This window comes from Patella vulgata, chromosome 2, assembly GCF_932274485.2.
Source record: "Patella vulgata chromosome 2, xgPatVulg1.2, whole genome shotgun sequence".
Lineage (NCBI taxonomy): Eukaryota > Metazoa > Mollusca > Gastropoda > Patellidae > Patella > Patella vulgata.
In genome coordinates this window covers 52,604,248-52,617,376 of record NC_065880.2, presented here as the reverse complement: position 1 = coordinate 52,617,376, position 13,129 = coordinate 52,604,248, and the positions used below count along the sequence as shown (strand labels likewise).

The 13,129-nt window shown below is 35.1% G+C and overlaps 1 protein-coding gene across 2 annotated transcripts in view; it reads left to right on the top strand.

Moving 5' to 3' along the window:
- LOC126812365 (myosin heavy chain, non-muscle) overlaps positions 1 to 8,660 on the top strand; it is a 55,550-nt gene extending 46,890 nt beyond the window's left edge. For both annotated transcript variants that reach the window (XM_050538737.2, XM_050538736.2), the window contains 10 exons: positions 159 to 326; positions 611 to 723; positions 995 to 1,175; positions 1,388 to 1,600; positions 2,014 to 2,393; positions 3,427 to 3,550; positions 4,451 to 4,659; positions 6,217 to 6,325; positions 6,434 to 6,603; positions 6,921 to 8,660. In XM_050538737.2, coding sequence (XP_050394694.1) covers positions 159 to 326; positions 611 to 723; positions 995 to 1,175; positions 1,388 to 1,600; positions 2,014 to 2,393; positions 3,427 to 3,550; positions 4,451 to 4,659; positions 6,217 to 6,325; positions 6,434 to 6,603; positions 6,921 to 7,032 — 1,779 coding nt within the window. In that variant the 3' untranslated portion in view covers positions 7,033 to 8,660. The remainder of the gene's footprint in view (positions 1 to 158; positions 327 to 610; positions 724 to 994; positions 1,176 to 1,387; positions 1,601 to 2,013; positions 2,394 to 3,426; positions 3,551 to 4,450; positions 4,660 to 6,216; positions 6,326 to 6,433; positions 6,604 to 6,920) is intronic.
- The last annotated feature ends 4,469 nt before the right edge of the window (positions 8,661 to 13,129 follow it).

Genomic DNA, 13,129 nt, shown 5'->3' with positions numbered 1-13,129 from the left:
ATCAGGTTTTATCAAAATTTGATAAATTACTATGTTAATTGCTGTATTTATATCAAAGGTCATGTGATTTCTCTTGCCAATGTGGCTGTTTAAAAAAAAAAAAAAAAAGCACAAGATTTATTGAGAGTTAATTGAAGATGTTTATTGATATGTTGTAGATTGTTGAGGTGAAGAAGAAAGCAGAGGAAGATGCTGTTAATAATGAAGCTCTTGAAGAATTTAAGAAGAAGGCATCTCGAGATGCAGATAATTTCCAGAGAGAAATTGAAGAAGCCAGGCAACAAGCGGATCGATTTGATAAATCTCGTAGGAAATTACAGGCTGAGGTATTACTATACTTTTATTAAACTCTTTATCTTTGTTTAAATTTCATAATTACAGTCCCAGATTTCACCATTTCCTTGCATGTGGCACTAAAATTGGATTTTAGTCAAATGGAATACTAACATAATTAATGATTAAGGAATACGTAACCTTTGTATTGATGATATTTTGTAGTTTTCAAAATTATGGTTCACTTTTCAAAACTGAAAATCAAATATAGATGTATTTTAGGACTTGTAGTTTTATTTGAATTACTTTGACCGATCTTTGTCTTATTTATATATAGGTAGAAGATTTAACTATGGAGTTGGAAAGCCAGAGAACATCTGCAAATGCTTTTGAAAAGAAATCTCGTAAATTTGATGCATTGTTGGCTGAAGAGAAAGCTAATGCTGAAAGGTTTGTTTGAAATATTTGATCTGTTTATAGATGTATAGGTTAAAATATTAAGAATCATTGTCACTTTTCTTAAGAAAATGAAAGTAATTAAATTTAGTTGATATTCTATTCAAAATACAGTGTTTAACAAATGCTCCTGTGTGTTTTCATAGTGAAGCCTGTATGACATGGCATACTTTTATTTAAATCACACCAAAGTTATACATGGAGATTGTTAAAGGGAACAGATATTTTAATAATGAGAATATAAATGTTTGAATTATTTTTAAAGGTTGGCACAAGAACGAGATAATGTTGAAAGAGAAAGTAGAGAAAAGGAGACTAAAATATTGAATCTTGTAAGAGAATTAGATGATATTCAAGAAAGATATGAGGCTTTAGAACGAGCTAAACAACAACAACAGAGAGAATTGGATGACTTAGTCTCATCCAAGGATGATGTCGGAAAGAACGTAAGTCATTTTTATCCTTTTCTGTTGGGTGGGTCACCAAGTGGTCTAAAGTTTTGCACTTGTATCATGTATGAGTAAGCTGGGGAACATAGTGACCAGTAGTGAAAAATTTTCAGTGTGATGATTAATAAACAACAACTATAACAATTAATTGAAATGATAGGATGTATTCAAATAGATCTTTTAATTTACAAATAAAATTTTATTTATAGGTTCATGAATTGGAGAAAGCCAAGAGAGCATTCCAACAACAAGTAGAAGAACAAAGACAACAGATTGAAGAATTAGAAGATGAACTTCAACTATCAGAAGATGCTAAATTACGTCTAGAAGTTAATATGAATGCTTTGAAAGCTCAATATGAACGAGATATTCAGGGTAAAGAAGATATGGTTGAAGAAGGAAAGAAATCATTATTGAGACAGGTATCGTCATTCCTAGTTTTAAATTCTTATATTGGATATATTCTGCAACAAACATTTTAAAATGCAACTAAAAATGGCCTTTGTGAGAGGAGAAATGTGTACAGACAAAAAATACATTTTATGTAATAGAAGGAATATGGTATTTTCACCCACACCTTCTTGTAAACATGATCGTCTATATTGTTAATCATGTTTTAGTGAAACTTGGTATGTTACCTTGTATCCGTGAGATCTTGAAGTTAATGTTTGATCAAATAACTATTTAGTGTCTATAACGTATCATGCTTTTAATGACAACTTTCTTGAAACTCAAGCAGGCTTGACAGTGTACTCTGCTGGTTCAGGTCCAAAATGTAATATAATAGCTATTTCTGTATTTGAGAATTTCTCTAATAATATGTTTCTTTGTATAGTTGAGAGAAATGGAAGCTGAGTTGGAAGAAGAAAGGAAACAGAAAGGTGCTGCTGTTAGTGCTAGAAATAAATTACAAGGTGATATCAATGATTATCAACAACAAGTACAGATGGCTAATAAGGTAAAGGAAGATGCCGTCAAACAATACAAGAGAATGGTAGCTCAGATGAAAGAAGTTACTCGTGAAGTTGATGAGATTAGAATATCAAAGGAAGAGATGGTACAGGCCCAGAAAGATGGGGAGAAGAGAATTAAAAATCTGGAGGCGGAAGTTTTGAAATTACAGGAGGATCTCGCTCTGTCTGAAAGAGCCAGAAGAAATGCTGAATCTGAGAGGGATGAGTTACAAGAAGAAATTGGTGGATCAGCCTCTTCGAAGTAAGTTGTCAATTTCTATGTAATGACATGATAAATGCAACCATTCAATATTGTTTGCCAAGTGGTAATTAAAATGCACTTCCTTGAAAAAACAAAAGGATTATTACTGTTCCTCAATATCGATTATATTGTTGTCTATATTATAAGATATTGAAGTCAAGTCTTTGATAAATATATTGAACAAGCCAAAGCAATTTAATTTTTAGTTTTTCATTTCGAAGGACTGTTCAAACAACAAATATATTATCTAATGTCAGTCACCTTGAAAGATATTAACGTCAGTCACAAGGAACATGCTGCTTTCCTGCATTGAGTACAGTAAACCTCGCTTAAGTTGGATTTGTATAAGTTGAATCTTCGCTCAACTCGGATAAAATCGTTTGGACCCTTTGATCCTGCACGTTTTTCTTATTAAATTTCTGCGCGTAAGTCGGATCTTTGCTCCACTCGGATCAAAATGTTTGGTCCATTTGATCTAATTCCGGCTCTTTTTCCATCACCTAAGTCGGATCGGCAGTATGTTCAGAATTTCACTGTCAGTTTCGTCCTGATGGTCTAAAACACAGTTAGGTATTCCATGCACAGAGCCCCAAAATACTTTCCTCTATCATTTTGAGTCAAATCAGCCTATTCGACGCGACACAAAACGGAAAATTCGAAAATCGCTGTCACTGTACGAGACACTTTCTGGGAAAGTTTAGGATATCTTTCAAAGATGCGACTAAACGGAAGTTACCTACTCGCACCAAAACGCAAGGTATCTACTCGCACATACAAACAAAAACTTGAAATGTGCCTTTGAATCAATTATTATCCGGCTCTTGCAGTTTATTTCTAATCGAGCTAAGACTGAATGTTGGTTTTCGGATCTTTTGCTTATGCTAAGTTTACTGTAATTACTCCTGTAATGAATGTAGGGTGCAATTGAATGGACTGACATTTTGTTAGAATTGAACTGTTTCGACCAGTTAAATACCCCATTTAACAGATGTTCCCATGTACTTAAAAACTAATCAAACTATTTATAATTAAGGAACGCCCTGTTGGATGAAAAGCGTCGTTTGGAAGCTAGGATCAGTGAACTTGAAGATGATCTTGATGATGAACGTAATAATACAGAACTGATGGCTGAAAAAGCCAGAAAAGCTCAGTTACAAGTAAGTTGATTCACCAATTGGATTAAAATCAGATGTTTCTCAGTTTGTCTTTCATTTTATATTCCATAGTTTACATTTTATATTGGCAATTTGAACTAGAAGCAGGGACATTTCAGTAATTTCCATTTATTACGTCTAGAGTTATGGCCCTTGTTTCACTTTGTTGAACCTTGAGAACGCTCTAATGCCAAAAGTTAACATCCAATCTATGTGAAATTTATATGCAATATTTATATTAGGGAAACGAAGAAGCTTATGGAATTTCAGCAATTTCTCTGTTTATTACTTCTAGAGTTATGGCCCTTTTCTCACTTTGTTTAACCTTGTGTACACTCTAAGGTCAAAAGTAACCATCCTATCTTTCTGAAATTTATATGCATTATTTAAATTAGTGAAACGAAGAAGCCAGTTGCATTTCAGCAATTTCCGTTAATTACGTCTTAGAGTTATGGCCCTTGTTTCACTTTATTGAACCTTGTGAATGCTCTAACGCCAAAAGTTATCACCCAATCTTTGTGATATTGATATGCATGATTTAAATTAGTGAGTTATGGCGGTTGTGAACCTTTGAATGACAAAAGTGATCATCTGATCTGTATGAAATTTATATGCATTATTTAAATTAGTAAAACGAAAAAGCCTGTCAAATTTCAATAATTCCTGTAGATTAATTCCAGAGTTGAGACCCTTGTTTCAGTTTGTAGTACCTTGTGAACCCTCAAATGGTAAAAATTATAATCTGATCTGTATGGAACTGTCTTGTAAAGGCCTCCAAAGGAATAAATATGTGACAACCCTTGTCGACCGCTCGGACGATTTAGCTGCTGTGGGCGTATGTTTTGTTGCCTGGCAACCTATCTTATCACAAGTATTCTATAATAGTATTTATTTTAATTTAAGGTGGACCAAATTAATACTGATTTACAATCAGAGAGATCTGTATCACAGAAACTAGAGAACCAGAGAATGCAACTAGAACGACAGAACAAAGAAATGCGCGATAAACTACAGGAACTTGAGGGACAGAATAGAGCCAGAATTAAGGCTACTATTGCTGCTTTAGAAAGTAAAGTTCTTAATCTTGAAGAACAGTTGGATCTGGAGGCTAAGTATGTATTATATTCCAAATCTAAACTGTTTGCTGGTTAAAACACAATTATCCAATCATGTGTTAATACATTGGACTTTTTGATTAGCAGTACTGCTAATCAACTGAAAAATTACCGACAGCCCTGCAAAATGGCATATATATGTAAAGATATGGTATATCAAGGTTGTGGACCCTCTAGAGGCCACAATTTTGATCCGATTTTAATGAAACCTAGAAATACTTGTTTATAACCCAAAGATCTTGGTTCTTTTCGATATTCGCGCATAACTTCCTGAATTATGGCCATTGATTGTATGAAAAATAACGTTTTTAGCTTGTGGTCCCTTTAGAGGTCTAAGTTTTTATCCGAATTAAAAAATACAAAAAACGTTTGAATATATCACCATTACACCCAAATGAAGGTTTAGTTTGAATTTTGTGAAAATCGGATCAAAATTGCCGGACAAATTGGACGCCCCTTTCACGCAAATAACGTTAAAGTATTGTAATAATAAGGTTGTGGATTCTCTAGAAGTCACAATTTTTATCCGATATTGATAAAACTTAAAATATATCTTTATATCCCAAATATCTCAATCCATTTCGATGTCTGCGCATTTCAGACCATTACTTCCTGGATTATGGCCCCTGATTGTTCTCTATTCATCTCTTGCGAAATGTGGGCGTATCTTGCCTGGCAACCCCTGCTTACTTAATCAGGTGGAATTTTTTTAAAATCCCGCTTTGATCAAAGTCTGACTAGCATGATCTGCGTAATATAATAAGCCATTATGCACACGAATTGCTTGAAAATATAATGAAGTCGAAAATAGCAGATGAAATGTAGGCCTAATCATGCCAAAATTGATATCTTAGGCTAGACATCACTGGCATAGTTTTATAGGGTATTTTTGAGGATGTCGGTCTCAAAATACCGCAATAAGACTAATTTTCTGTTCTTTTAAAAATCTTCAAACGTTAAAAATATTTTTTTTTGTTGATATCCGAATAACATTTTGTTTCATAATTCATTTACCATCAACTCGAGACTCAAGCATTTTAAATTTACATGAAAGCAAGGACGGTCTAAATCTATTGTGAATATTTTGAAAAATGAATGCAAGCACGTGGCCAAATTACGACTTTTTAAAATGGGTCTAAAATGTTTCTTTAATAGTTCCAAAGAAAATCCCTATATATTTGAGCTACAAAATCGATAAACACGTTCCTGTTTCCTTTTTAGAGGGAGTTTATTGTCCTTTTAACGATGCTTGAATTGTCAAGTAGAACAACTTGACGCTGTCGCGCCACGTGTTCTAAGAGTAATCTCCTAATTGGAATCCATTTTCATGTGTATAGTGTAACTTTAGACTGGCTACACCCTGTTATAAATACCGTGGTCAAATCCCATTTCTGTTGTGAAAAGATTTAAGTCAGAAATATGACATAAAATTTAGCCTTTACAAATAGAAATGACGTATGGAGACATTTGCAAGATAAACTTTGCAATGACATTTTTATAGTTTAAAATTTTGAATTAGGTCTGTTTCATAAACTATGTTTTAACATATTACAGAGATCGATCTACACTTTCAAGAGCTAATAGAAAGTTAGAAAAACGTATTAAAGAATTAATCCTACAAGGTGAAGATGAGAGAAGGCATGCGGACCAGTATAAAGAACAGGTTTGTTTTATGTATAATTACTGAATTAATAAACTTAATAAAACTTCTTGGTTTATTTGCTACTTAAGTAGAATTAGTCTGGTTATTATTATGTTCTATTTATTTCAGGTGGATAAATCTAATAATAGAGTTAAAGGGTTAAAACGTAACTTAGATGAAACAGAAGAAGAAATAGCTAGATTAACAGCTAAATTACGTAAATTACAGAGAGAACTAGATGATCAAGTAGAACAAAATGAAACTCATTCTAGAGAAATTACATCATTAAGAAAATTACGGTTCGTATTCTTCTTGTTTGATCTCAATAATGATGGATTCTGGAAGGCAAACTAGGCCTGAATAATGCTTTAGACATCGATCTGCATGTATGGAGGAACTTAAAGCTATAGTGATTGATTGAGATAGGATCGGGTTCCAATTGGTGCATGCTTCATAGCTTAAAATTGTCAATTTACTTTTACAGGATTGTGAGGTTACAATGCTGCTTTAAATGTAGTGTCTGCAATAGTTTTGCATTTCATGAACATTGTGATTTACTGTTTGAATTTGTCACTCAAATAATTAGTGTTTATTTGAATAATGTTTATAATTACAGGGGACCAGCATCTAGTTCACGAACTACAACTAGAACAGTGATTACATCTAAATTACTAGATGATAGTGTAGATGGGGATGAGGAAGATAAAAATGATACAACAGAAACTTGAATTCTTCATCATAATCTCCTTAATTGATTATACAATTATTATACTATATATATATTATATATCACATGGAGAATATCCTACACTAAAACATTCTATATAGTTGTCTATATTTAATATGCATTATATTATCATTGACTGACCAAATGTGCTACTAAGACATGACACACAAGTTCACTTGCGAGGCTAATATATTTTGCTTTTTTCTAGTATTCTCTAGCTTTAAGTAAACCATATCTATCATATAGATTTTTTTTGTATACATTTTTTTTTTATTTTCAATATTATTTTTCTTTATGTTTATTATATCTTTATAAAAAAAAAATGTATTAAAATCTATAACCCCTTCTCAAACAAATATGGTGTTCATATGAAAAGTGTATTCAATTTCTTCAAAATATGGATAGGGCTTTACTCCTTTCTTTTTAGTATTTTCGAATTGTGAAGCATATCACTTTATTATTATATAGGGTATGGCATTAATTGTAGATATATGGAAATAATCCAAATAGGATGAAAATTTATAGAATTAAAATAGTTTATGACTTGCGGACCACTACTGACCTAGATTTCTAATATCTGAATCCTAATTTTGTAACATGATTAGATTTATTTTATTTTTATTTTTTTGCGGTGGTATCCACCATCTTGCCAGAGCAAAGTTTGACCAATCGAAAACCAGCATTGTATAATGGAATGTGGTCCTTTATGAAACTGTTCCAGTAGTTTCACTGATAATTTTGTTAATATTAGTTTTGCAGTTTAGTGCAGACGCTTATTTATTGTTTGTTAAACTTTCCACATTTTTTTTTTTTGCGCCCATCAGAAGAGATTTGTTATATTTGTTGAATATATTTTTGGGTATTATTATTCCAGACAGTCGTATTATCATATTTTACTGATACCAATAATAAAATAATTATTTAGTTGTCGTGATTTAGACAATTTATATAATAAAAGGTGAACTCTGTTAATGCTTGGATTGTGTACATGAATTATAATGTGATATTTTGATGTAAAATACCTACCATGTACAGGAATCCAGCGATTTTTTTTCGCCATATGTAAATTTGAATTTTTATACGAATAATTCTTAAAGTTTTCTTAAAAAAGGTAATAAAGTATAGCTGGCTTATTATAGCACTTCTTTTCTCTGCCGCAATTGTAGTAATAATTTAGTTTACAAAGAGCTTTGGAAAGAATAATCAATCTGTAAATTTGCTTTTCTTAATCCTTTGAATTAACCTTACAAGATACATATTTGGACATAATTTGAATTTGGAAGTGTGATAGAGAATTGTTGTAGTAAGGATTGGAGATAGCTTGTAAATAATGTTGACATCCAGAACAGATACTATTTTTGTATATTATTATTAAAGATTAAAGTCTTTATACTTGCTATTTTTAGGCTACTAAACTTAGATAAAATGAATCCTGTTTTGTTAAGATCAAACTCTTGCATTATTTTAGTTCTATGAATAATATGTACTGCTGGAAATTCATTAAGAGTGTAATGTGTTAGCTACCATCATATGTATTAATTCTATGTCACTTTGATGTCTTAACATGGCTTTCAGATGTAATAATTGAAATCATCAGCTTGGCTAAATAAATTATACAGGACAAGAAAATAGTTTGTGTTTTTAGTATATGATAAAAGTGTGATTGTGTGATAAGCGCCCTTCATACCCACCAGTTGACGTCCATGACTCTCTAGGATAAGGTGTTGTGTAGTCAGTGGTGGGCAGACGCCAACACCTTGATTGTATGCCCCCATGACTCAAGTACAGGGTTTCATACTGAACAAGGAAGATATTTCAAATATGTAAAAACAGATAAAAAGAATTAAGTTAGGCAGTTTGTACAACAAAGGTGACAGGGATTGGATGCCCAAGCCCATTGTCCCCCTTTCTGCATGCTCCTGTGTGTGGGTAAAGCAGATCTGTAATTGGTTAATGAAATTAGTGACAGCTGCATCCCTCAGATATAAAATCAACTCATTGTTTTTGCAAATTATCTACAGTAATAGCAATGCTGTGCTACCTGGTTATTGCTGTCATACTGGTCAATGCTACGTGTAGAACTTTTAAACTGAACATTAGCTACCGCTTCTAAATTTTTGACCAATCATAATGTGATTATACCTCTAGCCAACAGGTCAGTACGACGAAGGTCACAGTAAAAATTTACTTTGGTCATTTGGAGAGTAAGGCATCGTAATATTTATTTATATGGTTACATGTGCATGGCAAGGTTGAGAATTATAGTGAGCACCTGTAGACTCTTCTTCGAATTCCAACTACAGTAGGATCTTTTACTACACTACCAATTTGTACATGCGGAACTCGGTTATCGGACCCAACAGGACTACTCGGGGGCGTACATAACGATTTTGTTTGGGGGGAGGGGGGTGTATAGCCAAAATGCGACCGACTGATGCACATACCCCCAGTACGAGTGACGCAGTCAGGAGCCACGCACCACAGGTCCGAGTTTTCTAAGGGCCATGTGCAGAGCGGGTCTAGAAGCTGGGAATAGGGGGTGAGGTAGGGGTGGTTCCAAATCTAGGGTGCCATCCACAATCCCACCCCACAATGAATGTCAACAAAATACTGGCTATAACATTAAGCGTCCTAGTAGAACATAGACAGTATTGTATAATTATATAGTTGTTCGCCGATCGTTGTCTTGCCGGAAAGCAGTTTTATTTAAGTTGACATAAACTTTATGTCATATATGATGATTGTGCCTATAACACTGAGAAAATTTTGGAAAAATTGAGTCAATATCCTAGCACTTTAGGTCATTGCTGTGAGAAAGTCTTATGGATGAGAGGACCAGAAATGTGAGCCAATGGGACAGAATCTCGAGATCCGCCCCTGTCAATTCCGCCTGTTTTGCAAGAGTTGACATAACATTTGTATAGTCTGACGCCCCACGACCCACACACTAGTATAACTGGGCAGTTCACTATAACCGTGAATATGATAGTGCTGAGACAGTATAAGAAAACAGAGGAATAGAAGAATGGTGTTATAACGGAATCGGGCACCGCAGGCGCGAAAAAATTTCAGATATGTAACCGAGCTTTTAATTTTTCGGGACTGGGCCTGGAAATTTTAGTCATTGTCATGGCAAATGGAACCAAATTCTCGCTAACGAGAGGATAAGAAATGAGACAGAATCTTGTGGCCTATCTGTCAATTTCGCCTGTTTTGTAATTGGTTGTTTACCTCATTAATTCATTTAGTCTGAGACCGACTGCGGTGAGTACTTTTTTTGAGACCGACTATTTTTTTGCCATTAGGGAAAAACATTTCATAGAACAACATACTCACAACAGAATAAGAGTGACAAACATTTTTTCAAACATGACAAGCAGACATGGTTATTTTATACTATAGTTTTGTGTGACGTATGCAATTTAGGCTCACGGATTCACGCAAATACATAGTATTTGGGATCTATTCTGGCATTGTTTGTTTACCTCGTCGATGCATAATTTTGAGACCGACTGCAGTGACAGCACTTATTTTGAGACCGACTATTTTTCTCCCTGGGGGAAATTTTGTTCATTGACCAACATACTCACAACAGAATAAGAATGAAACACAACATTTTTTCAAACATGATAAGTTGACAAGGTTATTTTATACTAAAGTTTTGCGTGAGTAGCGTGACGTATGCAGTGAGCACTTGTTTTGATACCGACTGCTCTTATTTTGCGACCGACTGCACTGATTTTGCGACCGACTATTTTTCTTCCTGGGGGACTAGACACAGTTTTCTTGACACGCAAGATCGACAAAGCCCTTTACGATATAATGCCAATTTAAAAAAAAGTCAGGATAATACAAAAACTTTAGCTACACGAATTTGCCATAGGATGACATCTCTTCCACAAATAAGTAGTATCAGATGCAGAACAACCATTACCATTTAGTTTCCCCTAAAATCAAGTGTCTTACAATCTTACAACTGGTGCTGTACGAACATTATGGGTGTTGGTGGCCTATTGGTTCAAGGTCTGTCATTCAGTTAAGTGACGTGGTTTAGATTCCTAGCTTGCACGTGACAAGTAGTACTAGTAGAGTTGCCTGTTCAACGTCATGGGTTTCTCCGGTTTCCACCCACTGCCAAAGACCCTGTGGGCAAGCAAATTATTAGAATAAAATTGAACCATATACTAATTCCGGAATGACAGTGGCCGTATATTGTCGGCTCACTCTAGAGACTATAATAAAGTTATCATCCGATTGACTTTAAAGTTTGTACACATTGTGTGTGAAAATTACTGCTTTCATTACCTACGAAACAATAAATATGTCACAACGCTTGTCGCCTGCCCGGACATCTTGGTTTTTGTAGGGATATATTTTGTTGCTTGGTAACCTATGTTATTTTCAAACCCAAGCTAGTTTCAGTTTAGTGGGAGCCTTACCAGTTTTAAGATTAAATCAACAATTTCTCAATTTAGCCCTTTAATCATCATCTGACAGGACTGGATTGGTCTGTAATCACCATTGACTGAAGGTGAGTAGGTAATCTGTAAACCCGGTTAGAAATTCTAACAAAGGGACATTACTTTGGTCTTTTTGGTCAGTCAAATTACTTCATTCTGAGCGAGTAGCCACGGTGGCTCAGTGAGTAAGATTTTGGCTTGCTAATCTGGAGGTCCTATGTTCGATCCCAATATTGAGCAAAAAAGTTCATCGGGAATTTTCGGCGTTGCCCACCCCTGTCATTTGTGTAGGTCGGAGGGCCAAGGGACAACGTACACGTATTGTCATTCGGATGTCGCTGTCGCTGTCCGGACAAACATGAAATGAAATAAAATAAAATGGCGTTTAACGTCCTGCTGTTCTGCTCCTTACCTGGGCTAATGAAGACGTGCGTACGCCATACAGTGTGCTATGAGGGAAATTTTGCCCGGGCAGCGGCGATACTGCCAAGGGATCTTTTACGTGCACGCCAATGTGTACGCGGGACCTCCGTTTTTTCGTCCCATCCGAACGACTAGACAGCTGTCCTTGTCAGGCCCTCCATCCTGCATCACTGTCAAGGGGAAACCACGCCGGAAAATCTGGATGAACTTTCTCGGCCAATGCAGGGATCAAACACCCGACCTCCGGGCTAGCGAGCCAGCGTCTTACCCACTTTGTCACGTGATCCCCCCGGACAAACTTATCCTCATTACACACTATGGCATAATATGTCCGTTTTCATAAGCCCAGTTGGAGTAGGACGTTAAACCCCATTTTATTTCCGTGCCTTTATTACGTATATTATCGTCGCCCCAGTCCGTCCGTCCACAAATTTTATCCGATTTCAATGAAACTTGAATTATAGTTTTATCACCCTAAGATCTTGGTTCCTTTCGATATTGGCATGTATCGGACTGTAATTTCATGGATTATGGCCCCTGAGTGTACGAAAAATCACGTTTTAGCTTGTGAACACTGTAGAGGGCACACTTTTTTGTATCCGATTTGGTTTTTAAAACCTTGAAATGTATGTTTGCAACCCACAGATCTCGGTTCCTTTCAATATTCGCGCATATCGGACCATAACTTCTTGAATTTTGATGAAACTTGAAATGCAAGTTTATAACCCAAAGATCTCGGGTCCTTTCAATATTTACGCATATCGGATCGTAACTTCTTAAATTATGGCCTCTGATTGTACGAAAAATCGCGTTTTTAGCTTGTGGTCCCTCTAGAGGTCACAATTATTATCCGATTTAAAAAAAACATTCGAATATATCACCGTTACACCGTAATTTTGTCTGAGTTTAAATTGCATGGAAATCGGACCAAAACTGCCGGACAAAATGGCCGCCCTTCGTACGCAAATAGTGTAAACATCTGGTATATCAAAGTTGTGGACCTCTAGAGGCCACAATATTGATTCGTTTTTGATGGAAATTGAAATGCAAGTTAATAACCCAAAGATCCCGGTTCCTTTCGATATTCGGGCGTATCGGATATAGTAACTTCCTGTATGGCCTCTGATTGTACGAAAAATCGCGTTTTTAGCTTGTGGTACCTCTAGAGGTCACAATTATTATCCGATTTAAAAAAACGTTCGAATATATCACCGT